Source organism: Hakea prostrata, chromosome 7 (assembly GCF_041222555.1).
Source record: "Hakea prostrata isolate BN-2017 chromosome 7, UWA_Hpros_2, whole genome shotgun sequence".
Taxonomy (NCBI): domain Eukaryota; kingdom Viridiplantae; phylum Streptophyta; class Magnoliopsida; order Proteales; family Proteaceae; genus Hakea; species Hakea prostrata.
Genome location: NC_142606.1, coordinates 3,949,818 through 3,965,505, shown reverse-complemented (window position 1 = coordinate 3,965,505; position 15,688 = coordinate 3,949,818). Strand labels below are relative to the sequence as shown.

Genomic DNA, 15,688 nt, shown 5'->3' with positions numbered 1-15,688 from the left:
TCTCATTATTTGAGAACCTAACGAGGCTTTTGTTGCCGCTCAGTGCCAATACTGTTTATCTCTCAGCCGTTGCTATGGAGGCGGATGCGTGTAGTGCACACACTTCTTTCGGTAAAGGCATGACAAATCTGCAATTGGAGGAGATCATGACTTATTCAATTGTCTTGCAATCATTTATGGAATGAGTGGAGCAAGTGACTTGATTGATTAGGTTGTTGCATCTATTTTAAATCATATTAAGTCTTTGTATTTGAATTTTGTTTTTTTCAATTTCACCATTGTTGTAGGACTGAAAACTGCATGGCTAATTTCCTAGTTACGGGTTGTTACGGGTTGTCTCCGTCTCAAGTTGTTGTGAGTTAAATTTGGCCAAAAAAAAAATGTTGTTATGAGTTTTGAAATTTCTTTAGGGCCTGTTTGATTACATAAATCTAGAGATTTCAAATCTTTGAACATCAAACACTTCAATGTTCTTCATTCAACTCATTTAACTGAATCCTATACCTCTTTTGGTTATAAAAATCAAGGATTTGAAAGGTAATTTCATTAATTCAGGATATAGATTCTCCTTTTTACACTAAAAACGTGAATATGTAGATTTATGGGTAAGGGGTGAAATCCAGAGATTTCAAAAAAGCTATACATTTGCACATTCACAAAAATCAACGTCGATCAAATATTTTTTAGGATGAATCCACGCATTTCATTCCACAACCAAACACTTAATTTTATAAATTATGACTGCCATAAATTTGAAGTCTATAGATTTGAAATCTCTAGATATTTGAAATCTTTCAAACTCAACATGTAACCCTGCAAACGCAAGGTCCAAAAGGAAATTTTCATTAGAAGAGAAATGGGGGGGGGGGGGGGGGGGGTATTTTGTTTTGCTCGTCCTCCCATCTATAACTCTAGGTGTTTCTAGACTTTGTTATTTCAATTTTTTTTTTTTTTTTTTGTTTAAATAAAAAAAAAAGGGATGGGGTTTTCCGGGGGGGGGGGGGTTTCCCCCCGCGGAATAACAAATCAATTGACTGAACCACTTGTTTTGCCTCATTTAGTATAAATGATTTTTTTTATTAAAATAAATGTAAAATGAGTGGTTGAGATTTGATCTGGTCGATTTCGACAGTAGACTGGATAGTGCTGCACACTAAGTGCGCCGCACCCATGCAAGACCATATATAACGGCCTTAAAAAGCATATAAAATATATATTTTTTATGATTTTAGTTCTGGATTCCCTTTTTTTGGGGGTAAGATTCTGGAGAGTCCGTCTGAAAGCGTGGCGTGGACTGGTCTGTGGAGCATTAAAACCAACGATTCTTTTCCATTTCTCCATGGAAAGTTAAACCCCTTGTTGAGCTTGAGCCTCATCTCAAGGTCCACACCGTAGCTCCTCTTCTGTTCTGTCGAAAGCGCCCGAGCACAGTTGATAGTTTATAGCCGAGAGGCGTCGACGCAAGTGGCAGGATCCACGGCAGAAGAAGAAAAGCTGCAACCAGGTTCAGTTTAAATGCGTATTGCTTTCATTTTTAATTCAACTCCAACTTCTCGATGTTCCGAATCATATTGCTTGTTTTCGTATTGCAAATTCGCAATCTTCATGCATTTTATTTAGCTGAATTGCTGACGTTACACTTCAGGCCTATGATGCTCTTTTTTTTAATGTATGTTTTATTCTCAACCTATCCACGATGCCCTAAATAAAGGATTTTTCCGTAGAAGAACGGAGATTTCTAATCATACGAGACGAGGAGAGCAAGGGTTGCCATGTGAGACGAGGAAAAACTTGTAATTTGCAAACTTATAACTAAGAGAGGCATTAACAAATGGGTTCTGTCTGTATGCATTCGTTTGTTCGGGGAGGGGGAGGCGGGATGAGTGGTTGTTTCTGTACTTTTAACATTTTTTTTTACAAGCAATCAGAAAATGTACGATCTTTAGAGTAATCTTACTCCTATAATAATTTTCTCTCTTTATTTATTTATTTTGGTGTTTGGGGGGGGGGGGTTTGTAAAGCCCGTATAGTTATTTTCTAGGCTCAGTAGAACTAGTGAATTAAAACCAGATTTTTTTTTTCTTCCGGAAATCAAAAGTTATACACAACCAGCAAAATGGCCAGGTGTAAGACTAAACTTCATTCAATCTTTAGCCTAACAGATACAATTTTCACATAAATCATCATCAGTATATGAACCCCAGTTTTTTCTTATCTGAAAATGACTCTCACAACAGCAATGACAGAGAGAAACTAGTATTGGTTACTGCTTTAATACCATGAAACAAACCCAACATCAGTATTCCATATTCGTATATAGTGGGAGGAAAAAAGAGAAAAGGAGAAAGAATGGAAGAGAAGAATGAGACTGCAAAGAGAACAGCAGCCAGCTCCCGTTAATGCAAGAGTGCTGTCTTCTTGATGCAATAGTGTTAGCCTGGCTAGACCGGCATGATCCACTCTGGAAACCCTGACAAAGGGTGGGTCCTAGAACAGTTTCCTGTTCTGGCAAGAGCTTGTGATGCAATATTTTACTTATTTTCAGTATATTACGTAGGATTTTCTTATGTATATTCCTATTCTTAAGATATGGAATGTTATGCTTAGTTTCCCATTTGAAGTTATTTCTATTTTACGCAAGGCTTATAGCCTATTTATTTCTTTGTAACTGTAGAAGGAACTCATTTAGGAGTTGAACGATCAGAATGTAGTAGTGAACGTCCATCATGAGTGTGTGTGATTGTGAGTCTGTGGATTCCCTTCCCCTTCTTCTTCCTGTTTGTTCTACTATTCTCTCTGTGAAGCTCGCCATAGAAGATCAAACATAGGCGTGCACCATTTTCCCCGTCTTACTTATAATAAGATCAATTAAAGGCCACATTAGAAAAGAAAATTAATACTTTGTCAGCCAAGGAGTTAAAACAGAAAGCTAATCTAATAAGGCAATAAGAGAATCTAATCTATTGTAGGAAACTAGTAAACAAATAGCAGGTAGACTATGTAATCGCGATAGGAACAGATCCCCTACTTGTGATCCATTTCGTGACGCCATCACTAATAGGGTTACTGATAACTGATAGTGGAACTCTTATGTTAGTATGGTAATTCCATTGCTTCGTATTGCTTCCATCACCATGATTTCATAAATGACAAACTGATTTGAACCTCAATCTCTTTGGTTAACTGCTAAGCTGATACAACATGTAAGATTTGTGACTTGATCCATCTAAGAAGGAAAAGATACTGCTTTTGTCATTAGTTGTTCACCTGAATGGCCATTCTTGGGGCATTGTTTTGCTTGAGAAAGATTTACCTCTTCAGTTTATTCCATTGCCTTAGGTTGAGGCCTAGATCTTTAAATTTCTGAGAGGACTAGCTAGACAATGGAGTTTTAGTGTTGGATTATACAGGCCTCTCATTCGTTAGGTTTGTGCTTGTGTTATTATCAAATCTCTAGCTTTTATTTTGGTTCTTAAAATGAATTAAGTTAAAATCCAATTTGTAAGATCCAATTTGAATTTATTCCAGAAATTCATATACTATGAATAGTTGGTCCTGCTGGAGTTTAATCTTTGTTCAACTCCCTTATTTTAATTTTTTAGTTTCTTGATTTCTTGTTTATTTATGTTAGCTTGATGAAACCCTCCCTTGCAGATAATAATCTTCGATGGCAATTATACCTTGTGGTAGCACGTGGGTTGCACAATGGGGAGTTCAACAAAAAACTATGTTAAGGCCCGCTGTCACGAACAATTTGATGATGTCATCCCGACATGGGTGAGTATTTCTATATAACTATTTTATTAGTAGGGAATGTATATTTTGATCCTAGGTCAGGTTGTTGTGGCTGCTTGTTACCCATGTTGAGGATAAAAGGCAGACATCAGTTGTTCCCACACTTTATGCCATAGCCGATGCAGACAAATTAGACCTTATGGATTTATAATTTATACATCAAATGTTAAAATTAATTATTAAAATGTCCCACAATTAATGTCATATTTTTGGTTATACATCAAATATTAAAATTAATTATTAAGATGTCCCACAATTAATGTCATATTTTTGCTTCAGTTCCTTTCCAAATCTAAACGTTTAAAACCCGTACCATCTATTTTTTTATTTATTTAATTTTCTTGAACTGTTTTTGAAAAATTTGACCATATCTGTGGTTGTCCCATTTGAATTCAGAGCTATTCTTGTTCTAACCAACTTTGGGTATGCTTCAAGATAGTTGAGAGAGAGAGATTGGATTCTCTATTAATCACTTATTTAATTCTTTTCATTTTAAGATATCTCCACGGGCACTAAGTTTTGCCAGACTGGTTTTGCCAACAAAACTAGTGGTAAGTGTTTTCACACTTGAAACTATAGGGTCTTGGAAACTTTGAGGACAATGGATGTGGGAAAAAAGATTCAGAGAAAGAATTGTCAACCGGATATGACCATCTATTCTTTCATTTGTGAACTTTAATATTGATTTTGTTTCATTGGTTTGGAAAACCTGATTGGAGGTATTTAATACTAATTTATAAGTTTGTAAATAAGAAGGGCGGGCCTGGCGCAATGGTGGAGTCTCTCCATTGTGTGCTGGAGGTCGTGGGTTCGAATCATCCTCTCTGCAAAAAGCAGGGGTAAGGCTGCCTAGAAAGTCCCTTCCCCAGACCCCACCGTGTTGGGAGCTTCGGCACTGGGTACGCCCTTTTTATAAGTTTGTAAATAAATTATCTGTTTATTTATGATCATGGCAATTAAAACTTGTTTCTTTTTTAAGTAAGAGTAGTTAACTGTTATATGATCATCCTTGTGCAGAATTTCTAGCAAGATAAAATATTTGGCATCGAAAAATTCGAGCTTATTGGCACAAAACTCCTTGCATGCAGTGTTTGGTATAAGACCGACTCAAACCGTTCGTCAGCATAGAGGTGCAAGGCTTATTGTTAGGGCTGACAGTGTGAGTATCCTTTTCATCTTATGTTCTTGAATGGCATTTGTGGCTGTATGAGCTACCATTTGCTTTGTTGTTTCCTTCATTTGAAATATTTATTGGCTGTTGAATCTCATGAACAACTGCGTGGTCTTATCTCAACTGAATGGTATTGCCTACATGGATCATTGCCTTCATTGAGCTCCATTCAAGATCATCCTTGTTGGGTCATTCTAGCATGCCTCTGGCTTTTAGTTCCTCCAGTAAAAATCAGATCACTTTGTATTAGAGCATTTAAAGGCCTCCACTGAATGCGGTCATGCATCCTCAAATGCTTTCTCATAGCTTATCATATATTGGACCACTCCCAAAGCAGCTATAAATTACCATTGCAGATTGTCTGTTTGCAAGAGAAAAACTGGTGGGATAGATAGACGGGTGTGACCCACTATTAGTGGGGTAGTGGAATAGGAAAGGAAAGGAAATGATTTTATGGAAAAGTTGAAAATGTGGGTCTCATGATAAGTAAAGTAATATTTCTTTTTTAGTCTCCTCCATTTCCCACCAAGTCCCATTAAAAGTGTAGGACTTTTAAAAGAGATGGGGTGGGAAAAGTGCTTTGCCACATAAGTAGACAATTCCCTTAAATCATGGAGGATTGTCTCCTCATTATCCCGCCCCATCTAAACAAACAAACCCAAATTTTGGTATTTAGTGGAAAAGCTTACTTTTCCCCTTCCCTTTTTCCCACCCCACTTTATTCCATCAAACAACTAGTTTGTTACTTTATCCTTCCTAGTTTTGTCACTCATCCATCTTAACATCATTGTCTCTGCTACATTAGTTCAATCTAGATGATGCTTCTTAATCATCCCACTCCATGCATCATGGCTACTGCTATGAGTCTATGACAATATAAAATTTTTCCTAAAGGAATACACTGTTCACTCAACTCTCTAGATGCACCCTATTTTAATTTGGAGCAAAATTTCCTCATATAACCTACTTTTTAAATACATTCTATGAGTTTATGGGGGATTCAATTGTTGGAAATTGAGTGTTTGGTGGCCATTCCTAAGGATGGTCGATGTGCATGCGTGCACATGAACTTCTAAAGAGTGGGAGTTGAGTTATTTATGATTGAGCCAATATACAATAATTACTTAATGGGATCCTCTCGTAAATTTCACCAACTCATTAATTCTCCTAGTGTTTGAACAAAATTATACCATAAGCATTGACTTGCTTCTTCTTATCTTAAAACCTTTTAGCACCAAGTTCGACCTCCATATCCCAAGCTTGGTGTAAATCCTTGCTTTTTTTTTTTCCACCAAAACAACATTGTCAGTAAAAGGTATTCACGAAGGTGCATCTTCAGAATGTATTTGGTTAAACCATCCATGATAAATATAATCAAATAAGGGCTTGAGGCTGGTCCTTGATGTAACCCAATTAAAGGGGTGAATGCGCTAACTTGACCCCCGCCAGTTTTTATGATAATCACCGCACCATTCTACTTATCTTTAATTGTGTGTATGTCCCTGAAACTGTTCTCTTCTCTAGTATATTATAGATTACCTCTTTGGGAGGGGGGGTCTGTTTTATGCTTTCTGTTGGTCAACAAAAAAACCATATATTGTGATGCTTCATGCTCTCTTGGAAGTCAAAATCTTCCCATTAGTTTGTTAAGTATGAATATAGCTACCATTGTACATTTGTTAATATTTTTCTATGTACAGGATTATTATTCTGTCCTCGGGGTGTCAAGAAATGCAAGCAAATCAGAAATTAAAAGTGGTAAGTACCCACTCAGGATTCCTTTCTGTAGGAGATTGTTCTTTAAGTTTTTGATATAAATTTCCTTTCTTGCTGCATTACAATTTATTTCTCCTAGATTTCATTTGTGATTAGTCAATTATCTCACAAATTTTACCTTCATTCAAGACTTGACTGCTTGAGTAAATTTCAATAGTGCAAGAAAAATGGTGCGGATGTTCCATATAATGCACACCCAATTGAGTTCTGTAGCACACAATCACCATTGAATACTGCTGTTTTGTTTTACTGATGGTCCATGTGACATGACAAGACATGGCTCAACCATGGAGTAAATGTCAGGTCCCTTAATACATGGTCACAATACACCATCTTGTAGTTTGCTAACAGAATTGCACAAGAGAAGAGGAAAAAGGAGTTATCAATCTTTCCAAAATAAAAGGAGTTGGGGTGGGTCAGTTGGGAGAAGGGGAAGTTGTGGAAGGCACTTACATCTCCTTATTCCCTTGGAGTTGCCTCTAACTCGAAGTCTTAAGAAGAAAGGTGGAGATCAGGTCAATATTGGAACGTTGTCTGGTTCACCACCATCTTTCATATGCTGTGAAGTCAAGCCCTAGTTTTAAATAGCCTCAACTTCGCACTGAATGAGAAATGGGCAATAATTAAGAGTTATAGTATGGGTATTTGACTATAATACTTTGTAATTCAGCTAATTTCTTTTTAGACTTCAAATATTTGTTCTCCTACAATTATCATGTTAGGCTTGATTTTCTTTTATATAATTCGTTTGTATAAAACAGCAACTGTTTAAAATTCTTTTAAACTGTATAAACGATTAACAAAGCTCAGCCTTGTTCAACATCTACATGCCACAGCCACTCTACATTGTATCCGTTTATCCTAAATTTTAGGGCTCCGGTGGTTTTGGCTCCTATTCACATATGCATAATAGGTCCCCATACATGAACCTGCTCTTGTGAAGAAAGCTCACTTCTACAATTATGAGCCTCGTTAATGCCGAATCCTCACATTTTTTGGTAATGAACTCTCTGTACTTAAAGAATGAGTCACGATATAAATACTTTCCTAAAGCATATACTGCGGTTTTAGGTGATGCAGATTCATTTCCCAAATAGGCTTGTTTTATTAGGAATAAGCCTAGGGTTTTGGGGTTCTGAGCATGTTGGGCTTTTGACCATGAGTTTCCTGTGTAGTATGTCAGTTTTAACAGCGTAAAGTAGGGGTAGTTGGGTTGAGCACAGAATTTTCTAAACTTTGGTTCAATTAAGTCATTAGAGTATTCTTCTGCTAGACTAAGGGATATTTTTAATGGTCAATTTTAATTGTTTAGTAGGGCAGGGTTAAGACTTTCTTTTAAGGCTATTTCAGTTTCCTAGACAGTTTTTCAAGCTAATTATCAATTTTTGGATCGGGTTAACCTTTCTTCTTATTGTTGTTGTACAACACAAATTCTATTGATGAAATTGCTCCAGCAGCTACTGATGCCTTCTTCCTCCTTTCTGAGAGCACAGTTTAGTGTTTGATATGAACTCTGGTGGGATTCATACGGGGTCAATTGATTCCTTGTGGTGGAAAGTGTCTGGGAGGTTCTAATTCAAGCTTCCTCTTTATTATTTTGAAGAACAACCACCCTATTCAAGAATCAGATTCAATTTCAATCCCCATCAACCATTCAATTGCTTTATTCCAACTTAAATTGCACATCTGGCAAGGTAATTGAAGCGCCCACCCCCAGATTCTACTTCTAAACCCTAGTCCGACTTCCCTTTTCTTCTTTTCGTTTTTAGGAATTCTAGATCGTAAAGCTACTCCACAGTCCAAATCCGTTATCAGTTTACATTGAAGTCCCAAACCCTTGGCTTCCCCTTTCTTATTTTCGTTTTTTAGAATTCTAGATTGTGAAAACTACTCCATGGTCCAAAGCCATTATCATTTTACATTGAAGTTCTACATAAAGCCTCCTATTATCATCTTCTTTTGATCCTAGCTGCTGCCAGGTTCCACCATGAGAAACCCCAATTTTATATTTTTGTAAAATTTCAATTACTTTATCTAGTAATCAAAAGTCAAAGCCTTTCCATAACTGAATATATTAGCAACTACAGCTCCTTGACTTCCAATCCAAAGCTGGTAGAAATCTGATTAGTAGAGATTCTAAATTTCCGAATCAATCCCTAACGTGCTTATTCTGTAAAACCCAAATTATTTTTAACTCAGCCATCCAAACCACATCATATTTTAATTGCATACTTCCCATGCCCTCCTAACAATACCATTAGAATGGGTGCAATTTGACCAGCTAAAATTTTAGAATTTCATCACTTTTTCAAATTTTGGAAAAACATTAATTTTGCTGAAAACTCCAAATTCATCATTCAGATGTTATTTGCGAAACTCCAAACCTTTACTGTTAGATCCTGATCACCTACTGGAAATAACCATACCATCAATGATCAAACCCTAACATGATCCTGATCTGACCCTCAAGGACACCACATCATAATTTAACCTACTTGGAATTGGCCAGTTCATTTAAAATCCTGGTTCATTGGCCTCCACTTGATCCCTTTCAACCTAAGAGCTACATCATTAGGTTTCTAGCATATAATGGAAATTTTAGTTGTCTCAGTTCACCATCTTTTGCTACTTTCACTTGGTTCTTAGCATTTTGACTACCCTTCTCCAACATTGCTGTGTCATTGAAATACTGAATATTAAATAATAAAGAAAAACTTGTAGAATTTCTGATTACTTTTGAGTTTGTAATTTTTCAATTGATTAAAAAAGATGGACAGCATTTTGGTGTGGATATACATTCTCAGTGTGTGGACCTTATTGCTTAAATGAACTTTTTTCTGTGTGCTGAGCTGGGTTGGGATTTGATGGTTTTGAACGATTTTTTTGGGGTAAAATCCATATATATCAAAGGAGAAACAATGATAAAATACAAGCCGGAAAGAACCAGGTAATCCAGCAAGGACCAAAGCAGATCCCTACCACCTACAGCCAAGCCATCAGATTGACATTTATGAAAAGCAACCAGAAGGATCCCCATCATCACATACGATGTATGGGACAACATTGAGCATCTATCAACAGTCCACCATAGATGAAGAAATTTGCAATCTTGCAGCTGATCTAGCTAAAAAGAGCTGATCAGTTCTTTGTTGCTATACAATGCAGAAACAGATTAGAAGTGGTGATCAATTTTTTATCTGGGAGAGAAGGAAGTGAATGATGGATTGATAGTGGAATGGGCCAAAATTAATGGCTAGTATATGAAAAAAAAATTGTGGTGTTGATGAAACAAAGGACTCAAAAATATTCACCATACATTAAAAATCAAATGTGCAAAAAAGAAATCAATAAGAATATGTTTTTTTCAATACAGTGACATGATCAAAGTCACTGTATTCCTTTGGAATTTGGAAATCTTGCATCCTTTATAGGCTTCTAAAATTCCATCTTAAAAAAAACACTTTCTTAATACTCTTTTTGTACCATTGATTTGATTTAGTTATTCTGAAGCAAACTAGGAATTAAGAACAACAACCTGTTTTGCTTAAGATTCCTTTGGGCCTTCATCATCTACCTTCTTTCCAAAAATTTAATTTTGCAAAGAAAGAAAACTCATTCCAAGTCAAATTCCTACTTGAAAAGGAAATTATATATATTATATATATAGTTGCGGTGGGTTTTTTTTTTTTTTGGGGGGGGGGGGGGGAGCTTATTTGTGGATGTGGTTCCAAGGATCCCAAAACAATCATAGTGTGCCTCACCCAATCCTGATACTCAAAACCATGCTCTGATGAAGCTGCATGAACACAGATTATGTAACTTTAATCTTTTGCCTTTAGTGGCACAGATATTTATTTGTGTTTCTCTCGGTTCCTTTGGATATAAATTTCAACTGAGCTCTTAAGCTGTTACAAGTTCCTATTATTTTGTTATATTGTCTTGCTTACAAACTTCCCTCTTTCTCTCTTTCTATTCAGCTTATCGGAAGCTTGCAAGGAGTTATCATCCTGATGTTAACAAGTAGGTCATCCCTCCTTCACGCTTAATATTATTGCATGGCTTTGGTGTTTTGACTATGGTTGTTTGCTCTATGAATGCCTGGTATAGGATGATTGATGCACATTAAAAATAGAAGGATCTTTTGGTGATGGGTAGAGGGAAAATCTTAGAGAAGAGATACTGCAAGATGGTAAGGAAGGGGAAAGGGAAAGGGAATCACAGAAAAAGAGGGTGGCCGATGTGGATAGAAGCAGCAACTTGAAGTCCCCAAGCTAACTGTTTTCCTCTGGATCAAACCATATATTCACATCGAAGGTTTCCTTTTTGTGTGCTTCTAACATCGTGCTATGAAATTTGACCATTATTGGAAAAAGAAACAGAAGCAAAACATATAAAAAAAGCAATCCAATCCTAAACTGAAGTCCTCTAGCCTTAGGGTGTGAATGAGTGTTTTAATTCATTAATGACACTAAATAATAGAAAGGAAAGTGATGAACTCATTTCCACCTAAAGTCTACTCCTTTATTCACAGTATTTCCAAATTGATTGTGTGTGTTAGCTTCCAATTTAACAATCCAGGCAGCTCCAATATTCTAGGGTTTGAGTGGCATGACTGCTGTGACTCAAACCCTGGAATCTTCAACCCTAAGTATAGCCTGTTGGAGATTAAGCACTGCAGTCAAGCTCGTTTCTGTTTTCTCTTTTTCTTTTTCTTTTTTGGGATGGAAACAACCAAGTCACCTCTACAAATTTGTGTTTGTGTTTTTTTGTGTCGTGTGTCATTAGTTGTTTGGGTGCATTTCTTTAGGGAATAGAGTTGATGAATGTTGCAAAATCTCAGGAAGAACAGAACTCAATCGGAAGAGTTTTCTCCTTCTTGTCCTGTTTTCCACCTTTTTAAGCTGAAGGTAGAAGAGGAGTTCTGTTACCACCCTGAAATATCTTACCTTTTGAAAGTTGAGGAAGTTAAAAGATGAGGGTATTGGTTGATGTATGGTGGTCAGCTCCCTGAATTATCTTACCTTTTGAATGCTGAGGAACCTAAAAGATGAGGTATTAGTTTGATGCACGGGGGTAACTGGTAAGACTGAAAGCTAAAGATGAGGGTATTAGTTGATGTCTGGTGATACTCCTATTTTGTGCTTGAGGAGTATCATAGTGTTCTATGCTTGCTTCACTGCCTTTGATCCTACAATTCATGGGCAGTCATTTTGCTCTGTTGCAGAGAACCTGGAGCGGAGACGAAATTTAAGGAGATAAGTAATGCCTATGAGGTATGATGGCAGTGTTTTTGAAATCTCGTTCATGAATATGATTCTTGGTCAAAATGTGACAGGTCTGACACCTGTGGATCGAGTTATTTGCTTACAACTAGTAACATTTTCTGCAGGTCTTGTCAGATGACGAGAAACGATCCTTATATGATAAATATGGAGAGGCTGGGCTTAAAGGTGCTGGCATGGGCACGGGGGTAAGTTTCATTTTTCTCCTTCTCTATTCTTTATTTTAGGGTTTGAAAGGGAACAAAAGAAAAAAAAAAGAGGGGGCAGGGGGTTTTGTTGGTGGATAACACAGTGGAGAGCTTGGGGCTTTCTAATTGCATAAGAGACCAATAATATTAACCATAAAGATGAACTAACCAGAGCTTGACTGCTGTTACTTCATAAAGAAAATTATATCCCAGAGCCTGGTTGATATGCCATTACAACCCATGAATCCTACAAAATGAAGACATAATTTTACCCTTCATTATATGCACAGATCAGGTAATTTTAGACACCAACAAGTAAATGAATTGGCCCCAAACTAAAAGCTGCAATTAAAAAGAAAGAAAAACTGTAATCTGCAGGCCAACAGGAACACCAACAACAGAACCGTACTTAATCAAGATATCACCCCATCGAATCTGTTTGACGATAATGTTATGTAATATGTACAAAAAACATTGTACCAACACTTAATATAGAACCAGGAGAGAGAACTGAAAGAAAATGGGGGCACCAAAACCCTAGCTGTTGGATGCTCTGTTTCTGATATGTATGCCTGTTTTGATTGGATAGCCTTCTTGCATCAGGGTGATATTGCTGATTGATAATTCATTAAATACTGTCTTTCCAGACCACTAACTTCAACCTTCTGATACAGGATTTTAGCAACCCATTTGATCTGTTTGAGTCATTGTTTGAAGGCATGGGTGGTATGGGTGGTATGGGTGGCATGGGTGGCATGGGAGGCAGGGGTTCCAGAAGTAGGGCAGTGGATGGCAATGACCAGATTTATAATCTAGTCTTGAATTTCAAGGAAGCAGTTTTTGGAGTGGAGAAAGAGATTGAGATAACCCGGCTTGAGTCCTGTGGTACCTGCAGTGGAACAGGAGCAAAGCCAGGGACCAATGCAACTAAATGTAGCACATGTGGTGGGCAAGGTCAAGTTGTTTCATCCGCAAGAACTCCATTGGGGGTTTTCCAGCAAGTAATGACATGTTCAGCTTGTGAAGGAACTGGTGAGACATTCACTCCTTGCAATACATGTGGTGGGGATGGGAGAGTCAGGAGGACAAAGCGGATAAGTCTGAAAGTTCCTCCTGGTGTGGACTCTGGCAGCCGATTGAGGGTTCGATCAGAAGGTGATGCTGGAAAGAGAGGAGGGGGCCCTGGGGACCTTTTTGTCATTATTGATGTTCTCCCAGACCCTGTGCTCAAGCGTGAAGACACCAACATCCTGTACACCTGCAAGGTATCATACATTGATGCTATTTTAGGGACAACTATCAAGGTTCCAACAGTGGATGGAATTGTCGACCTGAAGATCCCCGCAGGTACCCAGCCAAGCACAACGCTGGTGATGGCGAAGAAAGGTGTGCCATTGCTAAATAAGAGTAAAATGAGAGGTGATCAGTTGGTTCGAGTTCAAGTTGAGATCCCAAAAAGGTTGAGCAGTGAGGAAAGGAAACTCATCGAGGAGCTTGCTGACCTCAGCAAAGCCAAGACTCCAAACAGTAGAAGATAGTTGCAGTAATGTCATTGCCTATTGATTCATCTGCTTGCACTTGCCCCACCCATCCATTTAACTTTTATGTCTTGAGGACTATTTTAGTCGGCAACACTTGTACATGTTTTTGGAAAAGGGAAATTCGATGCCAAGACATCTGGATTAGGTTGGAAGGAAAGCAGTGGTGAGTGTAGTGATAGGTTGTTTCTGGTTTAAATTTTGAAATTATTTATTGGTCCTGAGGAAAGTATATTTAGGGGTGGAATGGTTCTGTGTGTTCTTGTTCTGCAATGTTAATCTTTTTCATTCACCTGAAAATTATTTGTGGAAAACATATGAACCTGAAAATCCTGGTTTATCCGTTTAGTTGAATATATGCACTCACCTAATTTGTGAAGCTCTTTTCCGTGTGAGAGTTGATGAATGTTTTGGACCATCTTTTTCTTTGAGCCGTAGGGGTAGAAAATGTAGAATAGCCTTAGCATTTATTTAGAAGCAGAAGCACTGTGCTCTGTGCTGTGAGCTCTGGCTCTTTTCATCCCATATCCAAATGGATTCTGAAAATTTGATTGTTAAATGTGATGATTGACTTTTCTTAGTGAAGATGTCATGAATTTGAAGGATTTTATAAGGGTTTGTTTTTTCTCTTTTAAATTTTGTTCTAGCTAAAGGTAAGAGGATGTGAACCCGGGAGTAAATAATTTAATAAATCACTTAGAAGTAAAGGTTGCCAAAGTGCTTTGGTATGAGGCAGTTGAGTTCTAGGATGGCCATGCACGTTATCGGCTTTATTCCCTTAAATTTTATTAAAACTGGAGGTCCCCAGGTTCCTTGTTCGCGTGTCAAAGTTCAACAACTACAGAAATATCCAAATAGTAAAAGAGAGTTGTACAAATCCTTAGGTAAACAATTTTGAGTTCGGATCATCGCTTCTGACGGAGCGGGGAGTAGAATGCTTCTCTGATGGCTGTTGACCATAAATTATAAGAGGCCCAAAAACTAAGATGATGAAATGTATTTATTTTTTACTTGAAGGCCCATGTAATTAGTGGTTCTAAAGCCACAGGGGAAAGTGCTCTCGGGAAGATGATCCACACTTGTGTTCTGAATGCCTATCACTCTATTAGGCTATGTGGTTAATAAAAAGCAAAATGGAAATTTTCATGAAAAAAATTGGGGTGAGAGAGGCTCGAACTCTCGACCTCAGGATTACTCGATATAGCTATGAGACCTACGCGCTAGCCAACTGCGCCACCACCCCTTTGTTGTCATTGTTCGACTACATAAATTATATTATTAAATTGACGTTTGAGACAAAAGGGATCCACCTGTGATTATTAATAGTCTTAGACCCTTAGTGAGGTGGCATAAATGAGATCTCTTCAGGTGTATATTTGATCTGTAACACACCTCATCTTCTACTCTCTTAATATGATATTTATAAAACTAATAATTTGGATTTTGAAACTTGTTTGACAATTAGATCCGAATAAGTGTGTTTTCACCCTATAAATCCATATGGCAATAGTCTATGATTTACAGGATACTTCTTGTCTATAATTATATATCCTAAACCAAGCAATTGTCATAAATATGTGCAAGTTGCTTTATCAGACAATCTATATTCAGCTTTTATATTTGTTTGTGATAATTCACTTCTGATTTACTGGTTTTCTCCCTCAATTATTCTTTGATAGATTTGGTAGGTAGACTAGTAGAGTTATATGATTTGTTATTTTATGACAGACTAACATAAAAACAATTACAAAGGTATTAATATGAGACTTTGTTTCAGTCCTGCGCATTAACTGTCAAATGATACATTTTGAACCATCAGATCATTAAAATTCAACAGTCGAGATTGAAATCTTCATAGAAATTTTTGATCCAATAACCCAAAATTTCGCTTGACAATAGGATTGAAGGTTTTTTGCTTAATATGATTTGAGTGCCACT

The 15,688-nt window shown here is 37.2% G+C and overlaps 1 protein-coding gene and 1 non-coding gene across 2 annotated transcripts; one reads left to right on the top strand and one right to left on the bottom strand.

Moving 5' to 3' along the window:
• The first annotated feature begins 1,252 nt into the window (after positions 1 to 1,252).
• Positions 1,253 to 14,191, top strand: LOC149009083 (chaperone protein dnaJ A6, chloroplastic-like). The gene is made up of 8 exons (XM_089161600.1): positions 1,253 to 1,504; positions 3,655 to 3,777; positions 4,813 to 4,954; positions 6,667 to 6,724; positions 10,720 to 10,762; positions 11,967 to 12,015; positions 12,132 to 12,212; positions 12,887 to 14,191. The coding sequence occupies exons 2-8, from the start codon at positions 3,668 to 3,670 to the stop codon at positions 13,748 to 13,750; spliced, it is 1,347 nt and encodes a 448-aa protein (XP_089017726.1). The 5' UTR covers positions 1,253 to 1,504; positions 3,655 to 3,667; the 3' UTR covers positions 13,751 to 14,191.
• Positions 14,192 to 14,906: 715 nt separating this feature from the next.
• Positions 14,907 to 14,993, bottom strand: TRNAM-CAU (transfer RNA methionine (anticodon CAU)). The gene is given in 2 exon segments: positions 14,907 to 14,942; positions 14,956 to 14,993. It is a non-coding gene; the product is annotated as a tRNA-Met (tRNA).
• Between the last annotated feature and the right edge of the window lie 695 nt (positions 14,994 to 15,688).

Excerpts from the sequence above, each read along its gene's own strand:
- LOC149009083 (XM_089161600.1), top strand. The coding sequence starts at position 3,668 with ATGGCAATTATACCTTGTGGTAGCACGTGGGTTGCACAATGGGGAGTT. Across the intron at positions 6,725-10,719 it reads CAAATCAGAAATTAAAAGTG|CTTATCGGAAGCTTGCAAGG; the intron begins GTAAGTACCCAC and ends CTTTCTATTCAG. Across the intron at positions 12,016-12,131 it reads AGATAAGTAATGCCTATGAG|GTCTTGTCAGATGACGAGAA; the intron begins GTATGATGGCAG and ends CATTTTCTGCAG.